The following is a 24,360-nucleotide window of genomic DNA, read 5'->3' as shown; positions in this document are numbered from 1 at the left end:
TTAGTTTTCATGTATTATCTACTGTTTTAAAATAACAATATTGAACTATTTAAAGCTCTACTCTACACAACAAAAATGTGACATCCACAACCTCCACAGGAAGTTCTCTTTAAACAAGAAGAAGGTTTGCTGCTTTCTTTTTTTTTTTTACCGTATTTAACCCCTTAGTGACCTGACTGTTGTACCAATTTTTTAGCTTTAGCGACCAAGGCTGTTTTTACATTGCTGCGGTGTTTGCGTTTAGCTGCAATTTTCCTCTTACGCCTTTACTGTACCCACACATATTATATACCTTTTTTTTTCTCGCCATAAGATTGACTTTCTACAGATACCATTCTTTTCATAATATCATATAATTTTTACTAAATATTTTTATGAATTATGATTAAAAATATTAAAAACCACACTTTTTTTTTTACTTTTACCCCCAAAATCTGTTACGCATCTACAACCACCGAGAAAACAACATGGCTAAACAGTTTCTTCATTTTGTCCTGAGTTTTGAAATACCCAATTTTCAATTTTTACGATTTAACCTTTTTCTCCTTCAGTGACCTTTTAACCCTAACCCTCCCCCTAGATCTAACCCTCCCCCTAGATCTACCACTAAGCCTCAGGGCCGGATTTACATCTCAGGTGCCTGTAGGCACAAAAACCTGAAGCGCCCCCCCCCCACCCCCCCCACCCCCCCTAGAAAAAAGTGGAAAAAATGAGGACTTTTTTTTATTATTATTTAGGACAACTAAAAATAAATATTAGATGTAAAATTACATTTTCCCTTTTATGGAGATACACAAATACACACACCAATTGCAATATTTGTTGTAATGGAAGCTACACCAAAAATCAATATTCACTTGACTCAAATGGCCATACAATTTCTATTATGTATAACAAAAACAAATCATGTTAAACTTTTAATGCAAAATATTCTAAAGAAAACCCTATTTAAAGGGACATCAAATGTGACAGTTTGCTGGGCATTTTATTATTGCACTAGTGCTTGCAGAGAAGTGTGTTAGCCTCTTGCAAAAGAGTTAAACACATAGTCAATGTCAGTTCTGAGACAGCAATACACATCTGTGCAGACCCAGATGGGCTCATAGGACATGTTTATTGACAAGCCATTAGTGTATTGCTTTTCTGGAGATGACTTTGACTATGTGCTTAACATTTTGTTGGAGTCAAACACAGTTTTGTGTAAACAATAGCAATATTAAAACTAGCAGCATGCAAGCTCATCACCATCAACAACCTGTGCAGCCAGTGGAAGAAAATATAAAATGTAGGGAAAAAAATCTTGTAAACTCTGATATTTTTGGTACAAACACACACAGATGTTACATTTATTTTGTTCTGAAATATAAATATCATATGATGTTGCTCTCAAAGGAAAACATGGAATGTTGTAGATTATATGTAATCCAGGGGTCAACAAATGTGTTTAAAATTAGAATTTAGAAATTCAATGGGAGGGGTTTAGTTTTAATCTTTGCCCCTCTCTCCTTCATGGCTCCCTCAACTGCTGTAACATATTCCCAATGAAACACTCGACTTTGTAGGCACCTGGCAGCACAATTCTTACTAAAATAAATGCCCTCATAAAAAAAAAAAAAAAAAAAAAAAAAATTTTTTTTTTTTTTTTTTTTTATTATTATTGACAGGCAGGCGCCCCTCACTGCAAGGCGCCTGTAGGCACATGCCTACTGTGCCTAATGGGAAATCCGGCCCTGCTAAGCCTAGATCTAACCCTAACCCTACATAACTATTTATTTTTAAATTTTTTTCATCTGTTAAAGCTGCGGTCCTTAAGGAGATAAAGGGATAGTAAATTCAAAATTTAACTTGCATGATTCAGATAGAACATGTCATTTTAAGACACTTATAAATTCACATCTATTTTTAAATGTGCTTTGTTCTTTTGTTATCCCTTGCTGAAAGACAATAAGCACATATTCAACACTAGTGGGAGCTAGCTGCTGATTTTTGCCTGCACACATTTGTCTTTTGCGATTGGAAGACTATGGCTCCGTTCGGGCAGCGCTCCAAGCGAACTGGGACTCGCTTGTAGCGTTTTCCTCACATTTGCAAGTGAGGTGCCTGGTGTTTTTTGAGTGCTCTGATGACGTAAGTCCCAGCGCTTCCATCGTGCTGGAAAAGCTGTCACTTTTCAGAGCAAGCTCAGACGCTTGGCAACATTGCAGCCTCCACACACGTTTTGCTGTGGAGGCTGCCATGTTTTTATAAGCAGCAGAGGAGGGACAGGTGAGGCGGATACGTCTGACAGCAGCATTTAATACAGGGCAAATTAGAGAAAGGTTAAGTAACCTATCGCCACTTTGCCCTGTACTTAATGCTGCTGTCATGCTTATCCGGTGTTATGCTGAGAATTGTTTCCCCAGTGTCTCTGGTTTCCCCTGCCTCTCGGCAAACATCGGAACTCTGACCCACCTCCATTCAGCTGCTCTCAGCTCAGCACCTGTTTTATTATTAGCTGAATGGGGCAGGATAAGCTACAGGGGCTGAGCTGAGAACAGCTGAATGAAGGTGGGTCAGAGTTCCAATGTTTGCCGAGAGGCAGGGGAAACAACGGTGTTGTGTAAACAGCTTAAATAAAAATAATCCTCCACTAATAAAGAGAGACACAATTTAAACATTTTTACAGTCAGCTACAAGGGAGCTTATTTAAAAACGTTCGCATGCGCAAAGTCCATTATTGTGCAGCAGATCCCTTTGCGCATGCGATCGTTTTCTCTAAGCTCCCTTGCTTGTGACGTCACCTAGCGCCACGTCATCGCTGGAAGTGAAGCGCCTCCACTAGCCCCTGAGCGCTGCCCGAACGTGGCCTATATGGGTTCATCTTGCTGCCAGTAGTGCAATGTTGTTCCTTCAGCAAAGGATAACAAGAGAACGAAGCAGATTTTATAATGGAAGTAAATTGGAAACTGCATGTTCTTTCTGATTTATAAAAGTTTGTTTTTGACTTGAGTGTCCCTTAAATGATTTTTTATTTATTATGAAAATAACAGTTTTGATTCTGACTATGACTAAGTTTCCTCCCATGTGCTTGACACAGGAGCCAGCAATCATTAACCCCTTAACGACCGAGGACGTGCAGGGTACGTCCTCAAAAAAAAGGCAGTTAATGCCTGAGAACGTACCCTGCACGTCCTCGGTTTGGAAAGCAGCTGGAAGCGATCCTGCTCGCTTCCAGCTGCTTTCCGGTTATTGCAGTGATGCCTCGATATGGAGGCATCCTGCAATAACTTTTTTAAGCCATCCGGTGCAGAGAGAGCCACTCTGTGGCCCTCTCTGCACCGGAGATCGGTGGTTCCCTGCGTTGGTGGGTGGGAGCCGGACCGGGAGGCGGGTGGCGGCCATCGATGGCCCTGGTTATGTGCAGGGGGGGCGGGATCGTGGGCGGGGATGAGCGGGGGCGTGCACGGGAGGGCGGGGGCGGGCACGTGCACGGGGAGGGAGCGGGTGGGAACCGCTACACTACAGAAAATGTGTTAGTAAAAATGTTTAAATGCCCTAATATTTTTTTAAAAACAAAAAGATCAGCAAGGTGGTGGGGGTTTGTCTGTGTGGGGGGGGAAGCTACACTACAGAAAAAAGACAAATACATATAAAAAAAGCCCTTTTTTTTTGCAAACTGGGTACTGGCAGACAGCTGCCAGTACCCAAGATGGCCCCCAATGAGGCAGAGGGGATGGTCAGAGAGCGGTTTTGGGGGGGATCAGGGAGGTTGGGGGCTAAGGGGGGGATCCTACACCCTAGCATATGTAAATATGCTAAAAAAAATTATTTATTTTTTAAAAAACTCTTATTTTAGTACTGGCAGACTTTCTGCCAGTACTTAAGATGGCGGGGACAATTGTGGGGTGGGGGAGGGAAGGGAGCTGTTTGGGAGGGATCAGGGGGTGGGATGTGTCAGGTGGGAGGCTGATCTCTACACTAAAGCTAAAATTAATCCTGCAAGCTCCCTACAAACTCCCTAATTAACCCCTTCACTGCTAGCCAGAATACACGTGTGAGGCGCAGCAGGATTTAGCGGCCTTCTAATTACTAGAAAGCAACGCCAAAGTCATATATGTCTGCTATTTTTGAACAAAGGGGATCCCAGACAAGTATTTACAACCATTTGTGCCATAATTGCACAAGCTGTTTGTAAATTATTTCAGTGAGAAACCTAAAATTGTGAAAAATTTAACTTTTTTTTCAATTTGATCGCATTTGGCGGTGAAATGGTGGCATGAAATATACCAAAATGTGCCTAGATCAATACTTGGGGTTGTCTACTATACTACACTAAAGCTAAAATTAACCCTACAAGCTCCCTAAAAGCTCCCTAATTAACCCCTTAACTGCTGGGCATAATACACTTGTGGTGCGCAGTGGCATTTAGCGGCCTTCTAATTACCAAAAAGCAACGCCAAAGCCATATATGTCTGCTATTTCTGAACAAAGGGGATCCCAGAGAAGAATTTACAACCATTTATGCCATAATTGCACAAGTTGTTTGTAAATAATTTCAGTGAGAAACCAAAAGTTTGTGAAAACATTTGTGAAAAAGTGAACGATTTTTTGTATTTGATCGCATTTGGCGGTGAAATGGTGGTATGAAATATACCAAAATTGTCCTAGATCAATACTTTGGGATGTCTACTAAAAAAAAATATATACATGTCAAGGGATATTCAGGGATTCCTGAAAGATATTAGTGTTCTAATGTAACTAGCGCTAATTTTGGAAAAAAGTGGTTTGGAAATAGCAAAGTGCTACTTGTATTTATGGCCCTATAACTTGCACAAAAAGCAAAGAACATGTAAACATTGGGTATTTCTAAACTCAGGACAAAATTTTGAAACTATTTAGCATGGGTGTTTTTTGGTGGTTGTAGATATGTAACAGATTTTGGGGGTCAAAGTTAGAAAAAGTGTGTTTTTTTCAATTTTTCCTCATATTTTATATTTTTTTTTATAGTAAATTATAAGATATGATGAAAATAATGGTATCTTTAGAAAGTCCATTTAGTGGCGAGAAAAACGGTATATAATATGTGTGGGTACAGTAAATGAGTAAGAGGAAAATTACAGCTAAACACAAACACCGCAAAAATGTAAAAATAGCCTTGGTCCCAAACGGACAGAAAATGGAAAAGTGCTGTGGTCATTAAGGGGTTAAAGATCTACACATTGCTATACAATGGGTTGTCAAGAATGAGGCACTGTTCTATGGGCGCATAACCATGGCAAGTTATGTGTCAATGAATGAAGATGACCGCCAGAAGGCCATAGATAACGTGATGCAAAGAGAAGAACCAGAAGCAAGGGAGCCATTCCTCTTTGTATTTCAGCACAGAGAAGATATGGAGTTGTTTTTGCAGGCATGTCTTGACCAACAGGGCCTCCAAGTTAATGCCATGTTCAACAAATGACTGATGGACAAGGGGTGGTGGTGTGTTTCTGTTTAAATTATTGATAATAATAAAAAAATAAGATAATTAACACCATTTCTGAGTCAGTGCTTTAATAACACACTACCACAAGTATGAAGGTACAAGATAATTATAGTTAACAGTATATATATATATATATATATATAGCAGTAGCCTATTGTTGCTTCTGCTTTCATAGTATAAGGTTAGGGTTATAAGTTCAAATGGTTTCTGACCTTGATTGAACACGATTCTCCAGCGCTCCGGGGAACAGCAAGAAAGCACACAAGCAGAGAGTGTTTCTCACTAGTTCCGTTTACTGTAAGTATACACAGCACTTATATAGCAATCTCGCATCATGAGGCTACAGGAAATGCTGTTAGAGGAGTAACATAAAATGTCCATATATGTCTATCTAAGAAACATGTTAAAGGAAGTTGTGGGTGTTGTTTGCTGTATTACAGACAATCATATGAGTTTCAAAATGCCCTCATGTGTCGGTTACAAGTCACCCACTAACATAATATACCCATCAACACACAGAGAGACAACCACATAAAACACACAAAGACATAGACACACACACACACACCCTCACTGAGACATCCAGAGAAAACAGAGAGACATACACTCTCAGAGAGACACCCACAGAAACTGCACATACATACACACACCCTCACAGAAAACACACAGACATACTCACACACCCTCAGAGAGACATCCACAGAAAACACAGACATACATACATACACACACCCACCCTCAAAGAGACATCCACATAAAAAAAATCATACACATCCACCCTCACAGAGGCATCAAGAGGAAATACACAAAGACATACATACACACACGCCCTCACAGGGACACAAATAGAAAAAGCACAAAGACATACGCACACACCCTCACAGACATACACAGAAAATGCACAAAGACATATACACCCACTCTCACAGAGAGACCAACAAAAACAACAACAACAAAACAGTGTGTGATATGCATGATAAAAAAATTGCAGAAATTAAGAGATCACTTTTTAAACAATCAGATTTGCAAATGTGCAAACAAAAATTAAACTCTATGAATTCAAAATTGTAGATTAATGTTATCGGTAGATGGCTAGATGAAGAAAAGTACTTTTAAAAGGTTGACATATGTTTGTGTTTTGTCCCCCAAACAAGAGCAACACTTCAATTATGGTGTAAACATGTTCCCATCTGTCAGCTGTACTTATGGATTTTGAAAATGCTGTACTCTATATGGTCTTGGTGGAACCATAAGCCGTGGCACTAGGTCTCATACCATTAGATATGGTTAAATGCATGATTTAGGCTCGTTTGTATGTATTTCAAAATTAAGTCAGCTGTAGTGTAAACTGAACAGTGTTAAGTTAACCTGTATCATTTGAAACACTGAGAAATCTTAGTTTGAAAGTATAACTTTTTATGCATATGTAAAAATCATAGATAAAATGCCTCCTTGCATCTGTAAAGTCCTTGCATAAAGGGGCAGTAAACTGAAATGTAGTTAAAATGTATATATTACTAAAAAAAAATATCTTTCAAAAGGGCAACTACCATTTGTGTATTAAGGAGGAAACCTTTATGCATGGCTTTAAATATAGAATTTCTACAGCATTGTCAAATAATCATAAATACACTGCTGCAGATTGCTAAAAAAAAATAATGTTTTTTATGGACCCCTGTCCCCACCATACTACTACCACACTGAAGTTACAATCCAAAATTCCACAAATAAATTAAAAAAAATGACTATGTAAGTCCTACCTCCTCTGCATATGAAAGTGCTCTGCCATCTGACTCAGACACACACTGTACAAACTTAAAGGGCTACTGGACCCACATTTTTTCTTTCATGATTCTGATAGAGCATGCAATTTTAAGCAGCTTTATAATTTATTCCTATTATAATTTTTTATTCGTTCTCTTGCTATCTTTATTTGAAAAGTTAGGAATGAAAGCTTTGGAGCATGACTATTTTTTGTTCAGTACCCTGGATATAGCTTGCTAATAGGTGCCTGCATTTAGCCATCCAATAAGTAAGCGTAACCCAGGTTCTCAAACTAACATGGGCCGGCTCAAACGCTTTTATTTCTTCTTTTTCAGATAAATATAGGAAGAGAACGAAGAAAATTTGATAATAGAAGTAAATTAAAAAGCTGCTTAAAATTACATGCTCTATCTGATTCTAGAATGAAAAAAATTGTGTTTAGTATCCTTTTAAGTGCCAAGTCTGTCTCACTACGCATAGTGGTTTAGTGCACACTCAAAAATCCTCTCAAATGCTAATGCTTTACTCATTTTAATAAAATTGACAACACTCAGTAGCACTCTGCTGTAGTACCCTCTGGTGGCTGCCAAAATTGTTTAAAGAAAATAATAGTTGTTCTTGCCTCATGGGGCACCCTGGCCCATTTGGCCCCTGACAGGAGTCACCCCTGTAACCCCCTGATGGCAGCCAGGTGTGATTTACGGAGATGATGTATTTATAACTTACAATAATCATTACTTTTGCTTATACTTTTGCCCTAACAGAACATATGTTAATGTAAAGAATGTGCTTATTTAACCTTATTAATAACAATCAGCATAAACCACTGTGAATGAACATTAAGAACAGGAAAGCAAAATATTTAGTTTTCTGAATTATTGTGTGTATTGATTGTTACGTTAAAGTCCATTTAAAAAAAATATATATATTGAGTGGAGGTCAAATGTTTCCTATCTTGAGTGGAGCTCCAGTTTGGCACAAGTTTGTTTGCCATATAAAGCGTTGGTTCAGGCTTAGAACATATATCCACACAGAAATGAGTATCGCAAATAATTTTAAACCTTTTTAAATACAAGTTCTTTTGTGACTAACTATACTAACCAATACAGACAAGTGTGTGACATTATCAAGAGAAACTTGCCAATCTTAAGGGCTGATGAAGCGCTAAAGACCGTGATAGACAAAGGTTGCCGATTTGTTTCCAAGAGGAACATAACGATAGGTAACATTATCTCACCTAGCGCTCTCAGGAAACCACAGAAAAAAAGCAGCTGGCTCAGCTGTAAGGGCCATTATAGATGTGGCTCTCATGGCTGTACAGCCTGTGGTTATACTTTAACTGGTAAGGTCTTTCAGTCAAGCTACTCGCAAAGAGTTTTTGATTGTAATTTCTGCACAAATTGCCGTTCAGAGTTTGCAATATATTTGATAACTTGTTCCTCTTGTCAGAAACAGTATGTAGGGTGCACTACACGAGAAACACGAGAGCGGATACGTGAGCACCTTAGTGACATTGAGAGAGGAAGGACAGCTACGGGGGCATCAAAGCATTTCATCCATGAACATGGAGGTAGTGCTAAAACATTCACCTGGATGATCATTGACATCATAAGGAACAAACCTAGGGGAGGCAGTAAAATCAAGGAACTCTATAAGAAAGAGGCATTTTGGATCTTCAAGCTATATACACGTATGCCAAATGGCATGAATATTGAGACAGATTTGATTAATCATTGGTAGCCAATAGCTTGATATTCCTTTGACAAACACTGAATAAGATCCATTTATGTCAAACAATTGCCAAATATATAAGATATTAGGTTTAATAAATCGTGTTAAACACATAGATAGTAGTAATGAGGTACTAGCGGAGCTTTGGGGCTTGCTTTTCAGAATGCACACAAAAATAGTCCATATATGGCCCGCTTTAGGGTAGAATGTGTTGACATTTAAAAGAAACCTAAAATAATGTGAGAATAATATCACTCATAATTAATAAATAATTCAGCAGTATTTCCAACTTGAGGAAGAGAGAGTTTGGTAAAATTTAAAGCAATAATATTTATAGCTATAGGGAGTACAAGTTGCAAAACAAAAGTATAAAAATAAGAACTAATGTCAATTTAGTATATATAGAGACATGTATTTATATTAGTCTAGAAACAGTTTTGCAGGGATGCAATTAACAATATACTAATAGGATTTCCAGCTATAATATTAATTATAACAACTAGATAAAAAAAGAATTGAAGCAAATGGCTTTAACTGGATTGTATATATACATACATAATCAATATAATCTAGTAATAACAATCATATGTAAATTAAGTAAGTTCATAATAAATAGAAACACTGATCAAATATGAGCACATATAGTTTCCAATAAAGGGTTAACAATAGAATAGAGGCATAGCACAGACTACCAATCAAACAACAGAGAGTGGAATAAAACCACACAGCTGAGACTGACAAGGAGTGTCTATGAATAAGGCCAGTCAGGGCCGAAACATGTTAGACGTGTCTATCTGTCTGTGCCATGTTTTTCTACATTTTTAAGCTATGGAATTTTTAAATGGATGAAATAAAGGACTTTTAGTTTTTAAACCAGTTGCCATATTTTTTGTTTGGTCTGAGATATAAAGCATTGGTTCAGGCTTAGAACATATATCCACACAGAAATGAGTATCGCAAATAATTTTAAACCTTTTTAAATACAAGTTACTTTTAAAAAAGGCTAAAATATATTCAGTGGCAAGGTTGGCACAAGTTTGTTTGCCATATAAAGCATTGGGTCAGGCTTAGAACTTAAAAATATGAAGTGGTTCATGCCCTGTATATATGCACACAGAAATGAGTGACTCATCGGATTTCAACCCTTTTTAAATACCAGTTTAAATACCAGTTACTTATTCAGAAAAGGTAAAATATATGAAGTGGCCAGGTTGGCACAAAAAATTGCTATAATAAGCATTGAAAATATGTATATTCTATGAAGATGTTCATGCCGAGTATATATCATCACAGAAATAAGTGACCAAAAGGATTTTAACACTTAAAATACCAGTTACTTATTCAGAAAAGGTAAAATATATGAAGTGGCAAGGTTGGCACCAGATTGTTTGATATAAAAAGCATTGTGACAGGCTGAAAACATGTATATCCTATAGAGAGGCTTATGCCATGTATATAAGCACACATTAATGAGCGTTCCAAAGGATTTTATAAGTTTTTAAATACCAATTACTTATTTAGAAAAGGTAAAATATATGAAATGGCAAGGTTGCCTGCAATTTTTTTGCTATAAAAAGCGTTGGGCCAGGTTGATAACATGTCTATTCTATAATGGGGTTCATGCCCTGTATATATCCACACATAAATTAGTGGGCCAAATGATTTGAACCCTTTTTAAATACCTTTACTTAATAAGATAAGATAAAATATATGAAGTGGCAAAGTTGGCACCAGATTGTTTGCATTGGGCCATGCTGAAAATATTAGTCTATTCTACGATGAAGTTCATGCCGAGTATTTATCATCACAGAAATGAGTGACCCAAAAAGATTTTAACCCTTTTAAAATAACAGTTTATTATTCATAAAAGGTAAAATATATGAAGTAGCAAGGTTGTCACCAATGTTTTCCATAAAGAGCGTTGGGCAAGTCTGATAACATGTCTGTCCTAGGATGGGGTTCATGCCGTGTATACATCCACAAATAAATAAGTGGCTCAAAGGATTTTAACTCTTTTTAAAATAACAGTTACTTTTTGAAAACATAACCAAATTTGTTCCACATTTGCTATCTGTTTATTGCAATACTAGTGTTAAAGTCCATGTAGACGGTCAAAAATGTGTCCAACTTACTAACCACTCCATTATTTACCCACCTCTCCCTCCAAGAACCTTTGCCTACCATCTGACCCCCCCATCCACTCAGATCTCTCTCTTATCCCCCCTCCCTCCTTCACCCTCCCTGCCACTTTCAACATCTAATTTTCTGCAGCGCAGAGGTACCACCGGCTCCCATCTATATCTATCACCAATCCCTCTATCTCTATCACTATCCATATATCCCTTTATCCCTCTATTGCTGTGTCCATCTATCCCTATCCATCTATCCCTCTATCTCTATTCCTCTATCGCTATCCCTATCTCCCTATACCTATATCCATTTATCTCTATCCATCTATCACTATCCCTCTATCCCTATCTTAACATATTTTTTTTATGCAGCGCAGTGGTCCCAGCCTCTCCAGCCCCTCCAGCGATGGGGCTCCCACCTGCCTCCCTCCTTACCCTCCCACGCCACCGATTGGCACCACCGCTGCACAATACAGAAAGGGACACAGATTGCAGCAATGCCTCAATATTGAGGCATAGTGCATTACCATTTTCTAAGCAACCATTGCAGAGAGGGCCAGTGATGGTGCCGATCGTTGGTGGCGTGCGAAGGATAGGAGGGAGGCAGGTGGGTGGCCCATCACTGGAGGGAGGAGGAAGAAGGCAGTAGGGTGTGTGAGAGGGGCAGGAGCGGGTGGGAACGCTTATACTACGGAAAAAGTTGGAAGCTGGAAGGAGGGATTGGGGGATAATGGATTAGTAAAATAAACTGGGAGAGGGTAGAGTGGTAGGGGAATGAGGGTGGGCAAATACACTACAGATTTTATTTTATATATCTACTGTATATAAAAAAATAAAAGCAAATAAATATAGTAAAATGGCTACTGGCAGACAGCTGAAAGTACATAACATGTACGCTAAAAGGTAGAAGGGGAGGGGGGGTCTGAACAAAGGAGATCCCAGAGAAGCATTTACAACCATTTGTGCTATAATTGCACAAGCTGTTTGTAAATAATTTCAGTGATAAACCCAAAGTTTGTGAAAAAGTAAAAAAAAGTTTTTATTTGATCGCATCTGGCGGTGAAATGGTAGCATGAAATATACCAAAATGGGCCTAGATCAATACTTTGGGATGTCTTATAAAATAAAATATATACATGTAAAGGGATATTCAGGTATTCCTGAAAGATATTAGTGTTCTAATGTAACTAGCGCTAATTTTGAAAAAAAGTGGTTTGGAAATAGCAAAGTGCTACTTGTATTTATGGCCCTATAACTTGCAAAAAAAGCAAAGAACGTGTAAACATTGGGTATTTCTAAACTCAGGACAAAATTTAGAAACTATTTAGCATGGGTGTTTTTGGTGGTTGTAGATGTGTAACAGATTTTGGGGGTCAAAGTTAGAAATAGTGTGGTTTTTTTTACATTTTTTCATCATATTTTATAAAAAAAATTATAGTAAATTATAAGATATGATGAAAATAATGGTATCTTTAGAAAGTCCATTTAATAGTGAGAAAAACGGTATATAATATGTGTGGGTACAGTAAATGAGTAAGAGGAAAATTACAGCTAAACACAAACACCGCAGAAATGTAAAAATAGCCCTGGTCCTAAGGGTAAGAAAATTTAACAATGGTCTGGTCACTAAGGGGTTAATGTTCATTCACAGTGGTTACCTTATAAATCACAATCTGCATAAAACGCTGTGAATGAACATTAAGAGCAAGAAAGCTACAAAATGTTTCGTTTTCATAATCATTGTCACAGTCTATAGCTTGTTTGTTACATTAAAGTTGATAAAAAAAAAAAAAAAAAAAAAAAAAGCTTTGAGTGGAGGTCACATGTTTCCTGTAGAGTGGAGCTCCACTCTGCAGTTGGACCCTTCTCGCTAGACACCCTTCTCTGTGTTCCTGTCACTCATATATGCTATAGTACGTCAGCTGCATGCCCCTCCCTTTCCTCTTCAGTAGAGGCACTGTGGCACTCGCTTGTTCTAAAAGGTGGATTAGAAATGTTATCGATAAACAACAGCAGAAAAGAAACAGGTATAGGTATCTTAATTTTCACTTCGTATCCAGATTATTTTTCAGAAGGATAAAACACATAATGGGCGAAAATAAATAGTTTAAATACAAAATATTGCTGGGAAATCTAGTTTGTTGTTTTACCTCACTTGTCCAGTGCTAATCCATCTTAAGTGTGTCGCTTTTAATTAATGCTGGTGCATGAGACCAGAAGGTTGTGCGCACAGAGTTCTGACACTTTTTGTATGTATTACAAGGGCAGGTTGTAGTGAAGGTTAATCAGCGCATGTTTGCGTTTTATTTTTCTTGAAGATATGGATTTCTATAATGCAAAAGAGATAAGATAAACAACGCTTTATAACTTTTTCAAGAATTGTGTCCCTGGAATGTCAATACAATGCAAAATTGTAAACAAAATATTAATGAAAGATTTTTATGAGAGCCATTATAGTGGAAACATTACATGCTATTTGTTAGAGCTTGTAATTTTAAGACTATAAACCCTGCACCTCTATATTTGTTAACCTCTTTATTAAGGTTAAACAGATAGTATAAGTACTGTTAGGGACCTGCAGAGCACTGCTGGTGCAGCAAGGAAACTGCTGCTGACCCACTCAGCAGTGCTATTTGCAAGACTGTGCTTTTGCTTTTATAACTATAGTTGATTTTTAATCTGCAGAGTTGATATGTATTGTGTAGTGTTTAGTGTTAAAGAACAACATTTATGGCATAGGGTTTGCCACCTGAACAGTATTTTAGAAGCACACCTGATGTTTTGTTCTAGCTGGCCAGTGCCAGTATTGTGTAAATACCTGTACTGACAATGCTAGGACCATTATTTATGCAGAAACACCTAGTCATAGACCTAAGTGTAAAATTAAAATGTTTTGGTGCATTTCATTTTTAAGAAAATGAATTTCTATTTTTTATTTTTGGCCAGGGGTTAAAGATACTAAAAGTCTTGCACACAGCGCTATGCTATTCCTGAGCAGGACATGGCCAGTGACTGGTGAATACATAAGTATGCCACTCGCTGCTGGTGCATGGCTTTAATGTTGTGTTTAACCCTTTTGCAGGGGTGAAACACGGTAGCAAAAACAGAGGTTTAAATAGAATTTTAAAATAATGTAATAGAAATGAGCATTTTTAAGTGTATAATTTATGTCTATTTAAAGGGATACTAAACAAAAAAAATATTCTTTCATGATTTGGATATAGAGCATGCAATTTTAAGCAACATTTCTAATGTATTCCTATTATAAATGTTTCTTCGTTCTCTTGGCATCTTTATTTGAAAAAGCAGGAATTTAAGCTTATTAGCCGGCCCATTTTTGGTTCAGCACCTGGGTAGCGCTTGCTGATGGGTGGCTAAATGTAGCCACCCATTAGCAAACGCTATCCAGGGTGAACTATTACAAACGGGGGCACTTTCATTCATGAAAGTTTACATTGCACCGGATTTTACAAATACTTACCTTTTCCTGAAACGCTGGATTGACGATTTTCTCCCCTCTCCTGGATGTCCTCTGTACTTTGTCAGCAATGACAAAACCGGCTTCCTCCAACCACGGCTTCCCCCCAGGAGCGTCCATCTGGTAAGGCCAAGCCGTGATTTGAGGAAGACGGTTTCGTCATTGCTGTGTAAGTACAGCAGGAAGAAGCAGGCGGGGGGATCCGCGTTCCGGCGTTTCAGGAGAAGAAAGTATTTGTAAAATCCGGTGCAATGTAAACTTTCATGAATGAAAGTGCCCCTGTTTTTAATATATATTTTTTAAAAACAGGGCACTTTATCATGAAAGTTGACATTCACTTTAAATTCCTGCTTTTTCAAATAAAGATACTAAGTGAACGAAGACAAATTGATAATAGGAGTATATTAGAAAGTTGCTTAAAATTGCATCCTCTATCCGAATCATGAAAGAAAAAATTTGGGTTTAGAATCCCTTTAAGAACTTCAGGGTACATTCCAGTGTTCCTATGAGGTCTCACTCTCATTAATGGTAAGTTATCAAATGACTATGCACTGTGTTAATGTATCTGATACTTAACATTAAGATTTCTCACAAGCTCTATTCCAATTCACTAGGAACACTTTCCCAGTATTTTTCACATGGGATTTCTAAATATGTGATTATTCTAAACACTAGACTATTGTAGCACAGTTTTTTTGTTTGTGCTGCCAATCTTTTTCAGGCACTCAGATTTCAATAAACATGACCATTTCCTAGTTTTATTGAAATAAAATAGTGAACAAATTACACTTTTAAACTATCAAATGTTTACAAGTAAAATATTCACATCTGAATGTTCATTTATTAATTGTTTGTTATTCCAGTTTTAGTGAGTTGAAGAGATCAGCATACGTCGCCCTCTGGTAACATGTCTTCACCATCCTCTGAGCCACCGGGAACAAAAAGTGATGTTGCAAAAGAGAAGGATTACCGCACCCCAGGATTTAGAAGTGTAAATACAACCACCTTATTTCGAGCCGTTAACCCTGAGCTTTTCATCAAACCAGTAAGTATAATTACAAACTTCTAATAATTGGTACATTCTTATGCATGGTTTTTGAATATTTTAATGGATACTGATTCTTGTTATTTAGTGTAAGTCATTTGAAAGACTGTATTTGAATCATATACTGTGTTCCTTGTTAAGTAAAGCCACAGTATTAACCCTTTAGTGACAGGGTGAAAGTGCCTACATCGGAACACCTTTTCCGATGTAGACAAATTGAAACTACGCAATTGTGCATACGATCGCAAGATTTCAATTATTGGATCGCATCTGGGGGGCGTCCCTACAACCGTAGGAATGCCCTCCAGACCGCGATCAAGTCCTAGAAGCACAGAAGGCTTCAGGACAGCCGTTTGTTATGACGTTCTATTCCGTCATAACGGCTTTAAAGCCCAGTGTAATTATGACGGAATAGAACGGCATTATGGCATTAAAAGGTTAACAATTTGAAAAACAAAACAGGAACACACTATTTTTTTTTTCACTTTTGACCAGCAGGACTGTACAACCAATCGGAAACAATTCCATATGTGTTAATGAAAATAGCTTGACACACCCTCCTGTGCTCCTGCTTACATACTCATACATCCCAACCCTGCAAAAAATAATTTCAGGGAGGTGGCTTCACTGGCTACTGCCCTCCCCCCCCCCCCCAAAAAAAAGTACTTTAAAAAAACAAAAACCCATATAAATAAAAAATATAAAAAACTATAGATATACAAAGTATAACCAGGCAGGTCACATGGGTGTGCAGTTTCCTGTGCTCCTGCTTACATACTACCTTCAGTGAAAGGCAGGTCACATGGGTGTGCAGCTCCTGTGGTGCTTGCATACTACATTCAGTGAAAGGCAGGTCACATGGGTGTGCAGCTCCTGTGGTGCTTACATACTACATTCAGTGAAAGGCAGGTCACATGGGTGTGCAGCTCCTGTGGTGCTTACATACTACATTCAGTGAAAGGCAGGTCACATGGGTGTGCAGCCTCCTGTGCTCCTGCTTACATACTACATTCAGTGAAAGGCAGGTCACATGGGTGTGCAGCCTCCTGTGCTCCTGCTTACATACTACATTCAGTGAAAGGCATTTCACATGGGTGTGCAGCCTCCTGTGCTCCTGCTTACATACTACATTCAGTGAAAGGCAGGTCACATGGGTGTGCAGCTCCTGTGGTGCTTACATACTACATTCAGTGAAAGGCAGGTCACATGGGTGTGCAGCCTCCTGTGCTCCTGCTTACATACTACATTCAGTGAAAGGCAGGTCACATGGGTGTGCAGCCTCCTGTGCTCCTGCTTACATACTACATTCAGTGAAAGGCAGGTCACATGGGTGTGCAGCCTCGGGTGCTCCTGCTTACATACTACATTCAGTGAAAGGCAGGTCACATGGGTGTGCAGCCTCGGGTGCTCCTGCTTACATACTACATTCAGTGAAAGGCAGGTCACATGGGTGTGCAGCCTCCGGTGCTCCTGCTTACATACTACATTCAGTGAAAGTGTCTTAAAATTGTATGCTCTATCTGAATCATAAAAGTTAACTAATGGTATAATGTCCCTTTACATTCTTACTAAATGTAGGCTTCTTATGCATTTCTAGATTACAAAAAAATCTGTATTAACTGTTTTAATGCATGGTGTGATTATATAATTTAAAGGGACAGTCCAAAAAAAACTTTCATGATTCAAATAGAGCATGTAATTTTAAACAACTTTCCTATTTACTTTTATCACCAATTTTGCTTTGTTCTTTTGTTGTTCTTAGTTGAAAGCTAAACCTAGGAGCTTCATATGCTAATTTCCTTGAAGGCCGCCTCTAACCTAAATGCATTTTGACCGTTTTTTACCACTAGAGGGTGTTAGTTCATGTGTTTCATATAGATAACATTAAGCTCATGCACGTGAAGTTACCTAGGAGTGAGCACTGATTGGCTAAATGCAAGTCTGCCAAAAGAACTGAAATAAGGGGGCAGTCTGCAGTGGCTTAGATACAAGGTAATTACAGAGGCAAAACATGTATTATTATAACTGTATTGGTTAAACAAAACTGGGGAATGGGTAATAAAGGGATTATCTCGCTTTTTAAACAACAACAACAATAATAATTCTGGTGTTGACTGTCCCTTTTTAATGCAATTTTTATATTCTTAGTTTTATTTCATTCAACAGAATAAACCTGTCATGGTATTTGGACTTTTTACAATTACCATGTGTGTTGGATATATTGCTTATTTACATGCAACTGAAGAAAATAAAAAGGACGTTTATGAAGCTATTGACAGCGAGGGGACCAGATACACAAGAAGGAAAACTTCCAAATGGGATTAAATCAAAATACAAACTTTGTCTTCATCACTTGTGATCATTACATTTTTCAAGGATATTAAATGTGACAACTATGATTTTTAGAAAATGAATTGTGCATAACTACAGCTTGTAAAATAAGAGTGTACATTTTGGTAGATATTTAATTGTCCAAAGTAAGATATGCTATTTCTGCAAAATGCTGTAATATTGGATGCATTGTTGTAAAATATTCACCTACTGTTTTTAATATGACTAAGATATTTTAATAGGTGATCATTGTCTTTTTGTTTTACATAATTATAATATAAGGCTTTTGTAGTACCATTAATAAATCACAGGCAAGATCAAAATCCAGTTGCAATTGATAACAACAGAAATGCAACAGGAGATTTTGAATCTGACACACCTCCAGTTATACTAAATAAAAAAAAAAAAACTAATGTCCAAATAGATGCAACAACTTAAAAAAATACTTTTGTTTCCCTTTTAATACTATATGGTCAACACACACCAACAAATAGACACAAAAGAGGTGAACACAGACAGCTGAACATGCACAGATATGAAGACAAACACACATGAACGTGCACAAAAAAAGGGTGGACACTAGGCACCAATAAGATGAGCAGACTCTGGTAATGGCAGTGTGCTATGTGTTGTACTGGCTGCAGAGCAAGTAAAGTGGGACTTTACCACCATCTGTCACTACACGTGACCCGGAAACGAACTTGGATCCAATACAGACACTACACAGCCGGTCCTTCACTTGCACAAAGGCCACTTGGTCGGCTCAATTCTTCAAACGCTTTCATGGCCGCTAGGTCGGCACAACCTTTCATGGTTTGATCTAATATATCCACTGCATTGTCATAGTTTTTAACTAACATTATTTTACCCAATTCTTTTACTGGTACCTTTGACTATGATCTTTTTAATTGAGGTCTTTGTTCTCAAATTATTGTTGCATCTTCATTGAATTATTGTTTTTTCTTATTATGCATATATTTAGTAAAATACTTTGAATAACTTATACTCTATTTTGTCTACTCTATACAATAAAACAACACATTATTAGTTATGACTCTGATATTAGTTGTCACTCAGCTTTTTTTTTTTTATCAAATTTGATCTCAAAATTATTCGACATTCTTCACCACCTATATTTGTCTGTATATATTTATCCTTTTTTTTTAATTTTATATTTATAATTTTTATTGAAAGTTTCAATGTTACAGTAACAAACAGAATTCAATTTTCAAAAGGAAAGAGATACAATTTCATGTTCAACAAATACCAAGTCTGTTACCACAATACGTAGGGAAATAATAAATTTGAGTTGCTGCCGCTAACCAGAGTGAACTGGGCAGGATCATCAGAACAAAAAGTGGTCACTAATGTGGCAACATATTTACAAATGATGATAGACGAGGACTGTAAAAAAGCTGAGCCCCGCGACCCATGGAAACACTGGTTAATAAGCTAGATATATTAAAGAACAGAAAAAAGAAGTACTAGGGGAAGGGGGAGAAATATATATATATATATATATATATATATATATATATATATATATATATATATATATTTCGGTGGGGGGAGGGGAATAGGAAGGAAGACAAGGGGATAATATGGTAGTATTACTGACTATTAAAATAATATAGTGGGTCTATGCTCATGTATTTATAGATAATATTGCTACCCCGGCGTATGTGCTCTAGGGCAGTTGTTATAGTTAAAAGTATGTAGAAAATTTCATATGTTCACGAGAAAGGAGTAGCACAAGAATGTTCATAGTCATTTTATGAGTCTCCAGTCAGGGTGTGGGTATCTGGCAAAGTTTGAGGACTGTGTCTATCCCAAGTCTCAGTCAACAGACAATGCAGATCTAAGTTATTCGTTTTCATGAAGTGGTATCGCTCAAGGGTAAGTAGATCTGTCATCTGAGTGCGCCAGTCAATGATTTCCAATACTTGGAGATGAGTTTTTTAGCTCCATTAATCATCATCAGGAGTAGAAACCTTGTGGCTTTGTTTTGGAGTTTGGGGAGATTTTGAAACATTAAAATTTGCACTTGGGGTGTCAGGACAATTTCAATTATTTCTGATATATCCGTAAACACAGCCCCCCAGTAGGCAGTTATCACTGGGCAAGTCCACCAGATGTGGTACATTGTCCCTTTTTGGCCGCATCTCCTCCAACATGAATCAGTAATTTGTGGGTTTGTTCTATGTAATCTAGTGGGAGTGAGATACCACCTACTCAGAAACTTAAAGTGCATTTCCTGGATGTTGGCAGACGATGATGCTTTAATTGCTGTCTGAAATGCCTTTCTCCACTCGGGGGTGTGTGTGTCAGAATCAATCTCTATCCCATGTCTGTGTATAGGCAGGTAGTAAATGGTCATCACTTATCAGCAGTAACTTATATAGAAGGGATATGGTATGTCTCGGAGGGGTCTGTTGTACACATAAAAGTTTGAAAGGAGTAAGTTCCCTATTCAGCTCACTTTTATGTCTGTGAGTGATAACAAAATGTTTAATTTGGGAACGCGCGAACCAAGACCAAAACAAGATCTCGTCCCATTGCTGGAAAAATTCCAATGATGCAATGTCCCCCCTATCTAATGCAAAATGTAAGACACCATCCCTCAATTTGTATGGTTGCATATTTGCTATTCCATGATGCGCCAGCAGAATCCCAGGGTTTTCTCTCAAAGGTAAAAGCAGAGAGTAGAGTGTGGAGATGTTACTGTGGGCAGATATGGTTTTATCCCATTCTCTAAGTGTTTCCTGCGTGATAGAATAAAACTTCAGAATCGAGGGTCTATGGCATGGTTCAATCCAAGCCATGGTAGCTGTATTACCCTTAGAGAAGATTTGGTTGTCCAATTGGACCCATGCTTTCTGTGTAGTATTGTGACTCCAGTCTACTATGTGTTGTAGTATTATTGCCCTGTGGTACAATTTAAAATGAGGTCCCAGCCCATCTCTGTGCTTAGGTTAGTATAGTGTTTGTCTACTTATCCTGCTCCTCTTCCCCTGCTTATCGATAGTTTTTTGTAATTGGGTAAGATAAGTAGAAGGCAGAGGGATAGGAAGGGCCTGAAAGAGGTATAGAACTCGAGGAAGGATGTTCATTTTAATGATACCTATCTTACCTAGCCAGGATATAGGTTTATTGCTCCATAGTTGGAGATCACTCGCTATCTCATTCTTAAGCTTTTGATAGTTATACAGAAAGATGTCATTGTCCTTGTTTGCCAGATTGATCCCTAGATACTTCTTTTTTTTTTTTTGCTATTTGTATGTAGTTCCGCTAAGATGTTTTGAAGAGTGGTTTCTGTATTAGAAATAGTAAATAGTATATCATCTGCATACATAATCATTTTGTGATCCTTTTCTCCTATTTTAACACCTGTTATATTTTGATTAAGCCGTATAGAAACAGCGAGTGCCTCAATAGAAAGCACAAAAAGCAATGGCGAAAGGGGACACCCCTGGCGTGTACCATTGGAGATGACAAATGGGTCTGATAGTGTACCGTTAGTCCTAATTTTGGCGTTTGGGTTAGAGTATAGGGAGAAAACCAGATTGAGGAAGGGGGTACCGAAATTCATCTTGAGCATTACCTCTCTGAGTAACTGCCAATCCACCCTGTTGAACGCCTTTTCAGCGTCCAACGAAAATAGTGTTAACGGAATAGATTTTGCCTTAGCATAGTTGATTAATTGGAGGACTCTCAGGGTATTGTCCCTAGCTTCACGTCCTGGTACGAATCCCGCCTGATCGGTGGATACTAGGTCTGGGAGAAATTTATTGAGTCTGCATGCTAACACTTTTGCCAATATTTTTACGTCAGTATTTAATAGAGATATGGGCCTAAAATTCCCTGGTTTGTCTGGTGTTTTACCGGGTTTTGGCATGACCGTTATATGAGCCTCAAGCATTGATGGAGGAAGGTTTTGGTTTCTGATAGTTCGTTGAATAAAGCTTGTTTATGGGGGACCAGGATATCTTTAAAAGTTTTGTAATATTTAGTTGTAAGACCGTCTGGGCCCGGACTCTTTCCCGAAGGGAGGTCTTTTATTGCTTTGTCAATTTCTTCTGCGGTAATGGGTGTGTCTAGGGAGCTAGAATCTTCTGGTGTGAGTCTCGCTAGCATTAGTGAGCAAGTCTTTTGCATATGAGTTTCCCTGAGTACCAGGCGCTAGTGTTGGAGGGTCTAAGTTGTAGAGGTTGTTATAGTAATTTCGCAGTATATTTGCTATCCCCCTACTATCCTGTGCCATCGCGCCATTCGTGTCCGTTAGAGTATGGATGAAGGTTTTAAGTCTTTTGCGTTTTATTGACCTAGCCAAAAGTTTGCCAGGTTTATTCCCCTGATCAAAGTACATCTGTCTCAAGTACAGGTGGCCCTCGTTTTACAACGGTTCAATTTACACCGTTTCAGAATAACAACCTTTTTTTCCAGTCATGTGACTGCTATTGAAAAGCATTGAGAAGCAGTGCATTTATTAAAATAGCCAGTAGGTGGAGCTGTCCGCTTGTGTTGCAGCAAAGAAAAGCAAGCTGAAATTAATTAAGTTTAACCAGACCTGAGCTATCGAGCAGATTTCAAAGGAACAAGATCTTCCTGTCTATAAATCAGTCCAGATTGGAATGCATAGAAAGAACTGTTTGCAGAAAAATGCAAGTGAAGTCTGTGTTGTGTGATTATTTTATTAGGTTTATAATGCTGTTTAGCAAATGTTTTTGTTCATTTAACTTAGTTTAATTATATATTCTGTGTTGTGTAATTATTTTATTAGGTTTATAATGCTGTTTAGCATTTAAAGTCTTCATTTCAAAGCTTTAAAAATAATGTATTAGGTGTTACTTATGACAATTTTGAGAGGGGCCTGGAACCTATCTCCCTCACTTCCCATTGACTTACATTATAAACTGGGTTTCAATTTACAACGGTTTTGATTTACAACCATTCCTTCTGGAACCTAACCCCGGCGTAAACTGAGGGCTACCTGTATAGGGCTTGTTTTTGTGACTCAGCTGTGAGAAGGTCCCTAAGGTCTTTTTTGGCCTGTTGCAAGTTGAGTGAGATATTAGGGTCTTGAGGATTCGTTTTCTGTATATTCTCTAGTTTGAGTATAGTGGAGTGAACTTGTTCGTATCTAAACCGCTTTTCTTTCAGTTTTTTGGCTTTTAACTTTAAAAATTCGCCTCTAATGACGCATTTGTGTGCTTCCCAGTTTGTGGAAAGGGAGGTGTCAGTATGGGAATTGAAAGAAAAGTACTCTGTCAGGGCAGTGTCCAGGGAGGTCACTATAGTCGGGTCTGACAATAGGTGGTCGTCCAGTCTCCATATGTAGTCAGTCAGAGGAGTTTCAGGACAGACTATATCACATATTACCGGGGTGTGGTCTGTCCATGTAATTGGGCCTATATGACAGGAATGTACTATAGGGAGACTAATTGAATCTGTGAACCAGTAATCAATGCGAGAATATTTGTGAAAAACATTGGAAAGATAAGTGTAATCCCTACCCGTGGGATGGAATGTTCTCCATATATAGTGAAGGTTTAGATCGGTTAGTGACGTTTTGATTGATTTCAATATTGTTTTGGGGACACTAGATCCTGAGTTGGATGTGTCGAGTGCTGGATGCAATGGGACGTTAAAATCACCGCCCAACAGCACCGTGCCCTTTGTGTGATCTGAAAGTAACCTAGCAATTTTAAAAAAAAACAACGATGTTGCTGCAAGTTTGGTGGCGTATACATTAAGGAGTGTAATTGGTCTTCCAAATAGGAGGCCTACCAACAGTAAATACCTGCCGTCCGGTTCTTTATGCATTGACAACAATTGAAAGGCTATGGAGTTGTGCATTAAAATGCCCACTCTGTTCTTTTTTTGGGGGCCAGGCGCAAAGAAGGCAGTGGGGTATCTCTGAATAAGCCATTTTGGCTCCTTGCCTCGTTGGAAATGTGTCTCCTGTAAGAAGACAATAGAGCTGTGGTGTTTAGATAAGTCTCCCAGGACTATTCAAGCCGTGTGCAATAATTGTCGTCAAAGTATGATCCCGTTTATGGGAGTAAGGGGTATTCATTTTGAAATGAAAAGGGGGGGGGGGAAGAAGGGGGGGAGAGGAGGAAGAAGAGAAATAAAGAGAGTGAGAAAGTAAGTATTTATATATAATAGGAGAAATTTAAAGTTACGGTTAGAATCTAGTCCGATTAACTTGTAGAAGCTGTTGTTGTTTAGGTTAGCTGACAAGTCAGTCAGACCAGAGTAGAAGTTTTAGGAAAATAGAGATGCAAAAGAGAAATAGAAAATCTCCTTGCAGGAGTGTACAGTAGAAAGGTGGTACACTAATGGGGATGTGTCCTGGCGTCTGGCGAAGGTAGAAGGCCGCCATATGAAGTATAACTTTTGTAAGGCGTGTGGCTAC

General features: G+C 38.1%; 1 protein-coding gene across 4 annotated transcripts; it reads left to right on the top strand.

Moving 5' to 3' along the window:
- The first annotated feature begins 12,986 nt into the window (after nucleotides 1-12,986).
- SMIM8 (small integral membrane protein 8) lies at nucleotides 12,987-19,002 on the top strand. Of its 4 annotated transcripts, none has more exons than XM_053709090.1 (3): nucleotides 12,987-13,115; nucleotides 15,430-15,611; nucleotides 17,778-19,002. In XM_053709090.1, exons 2-3 carry the CDS (start codon nucleotides 15,474-15,476, stop codon nucleotides 17,934-17,936), a joined length of 297 nt encoding a protein of 98 aa, XP_053565065.1. In that variant the 5' UTR covers nucleotides 12,987-13,115; nucleotides 15,430-15,473; the 3' UTR covers nucleotides 17,937-19,002. The 4 variants fall into 4 exon arrangements, with proteins under 4 accessions (XP_053565065.1, XP_053565066.1, XP_053565064.1 ...); XM_053709091.1 differs by having other exon boundaries at nucleotides 13,044-13,121; XM_053709089.1 differs by lacking the exon at nucleotides 12,987-13,115 and adding an exon at nucleotides 13,279-13,337.
- The last annotated feature ends 5,358 nt before the right edge of the window (nucleotides 19,003-24,360 follow it).

Source organism: Bombina bombina, chromosome 4 (genome assembly GCF_027579735.1).
Source record: "Bombina bombina isolate aBomBom1 chromosome 4, aBomBom1.pri, whole genome shotgun sequence".
NCBI classification, from domain to species: Eukaryota; Metazoa; Chordata; class Amphibia; order Anura; family Bombinatoridae; genus Bombina; species Bombina bombina.
Note: the sequence above shows the minus strand (reverse complement) of the source record. Positions and strands in the feature narration are given on the sequence as shown.

Excerpts from the sequence above, each read along its gene's own strand:
- SMIM8 (XM_053709090.1), top strand. The coding sequence starts at position 15,474 with ATGTCTTCACCATCCTCTGAGCCACCGGGAACAAAAAGTGATGTTGCA. Across the intron at positions 15,612-17,777 it reads CTGAGCTTTTCATCAAACCA|AATAAACCTGTCATGGTATT; the intron begins GTAAGTATAATT and ends TTCATTCAACAG.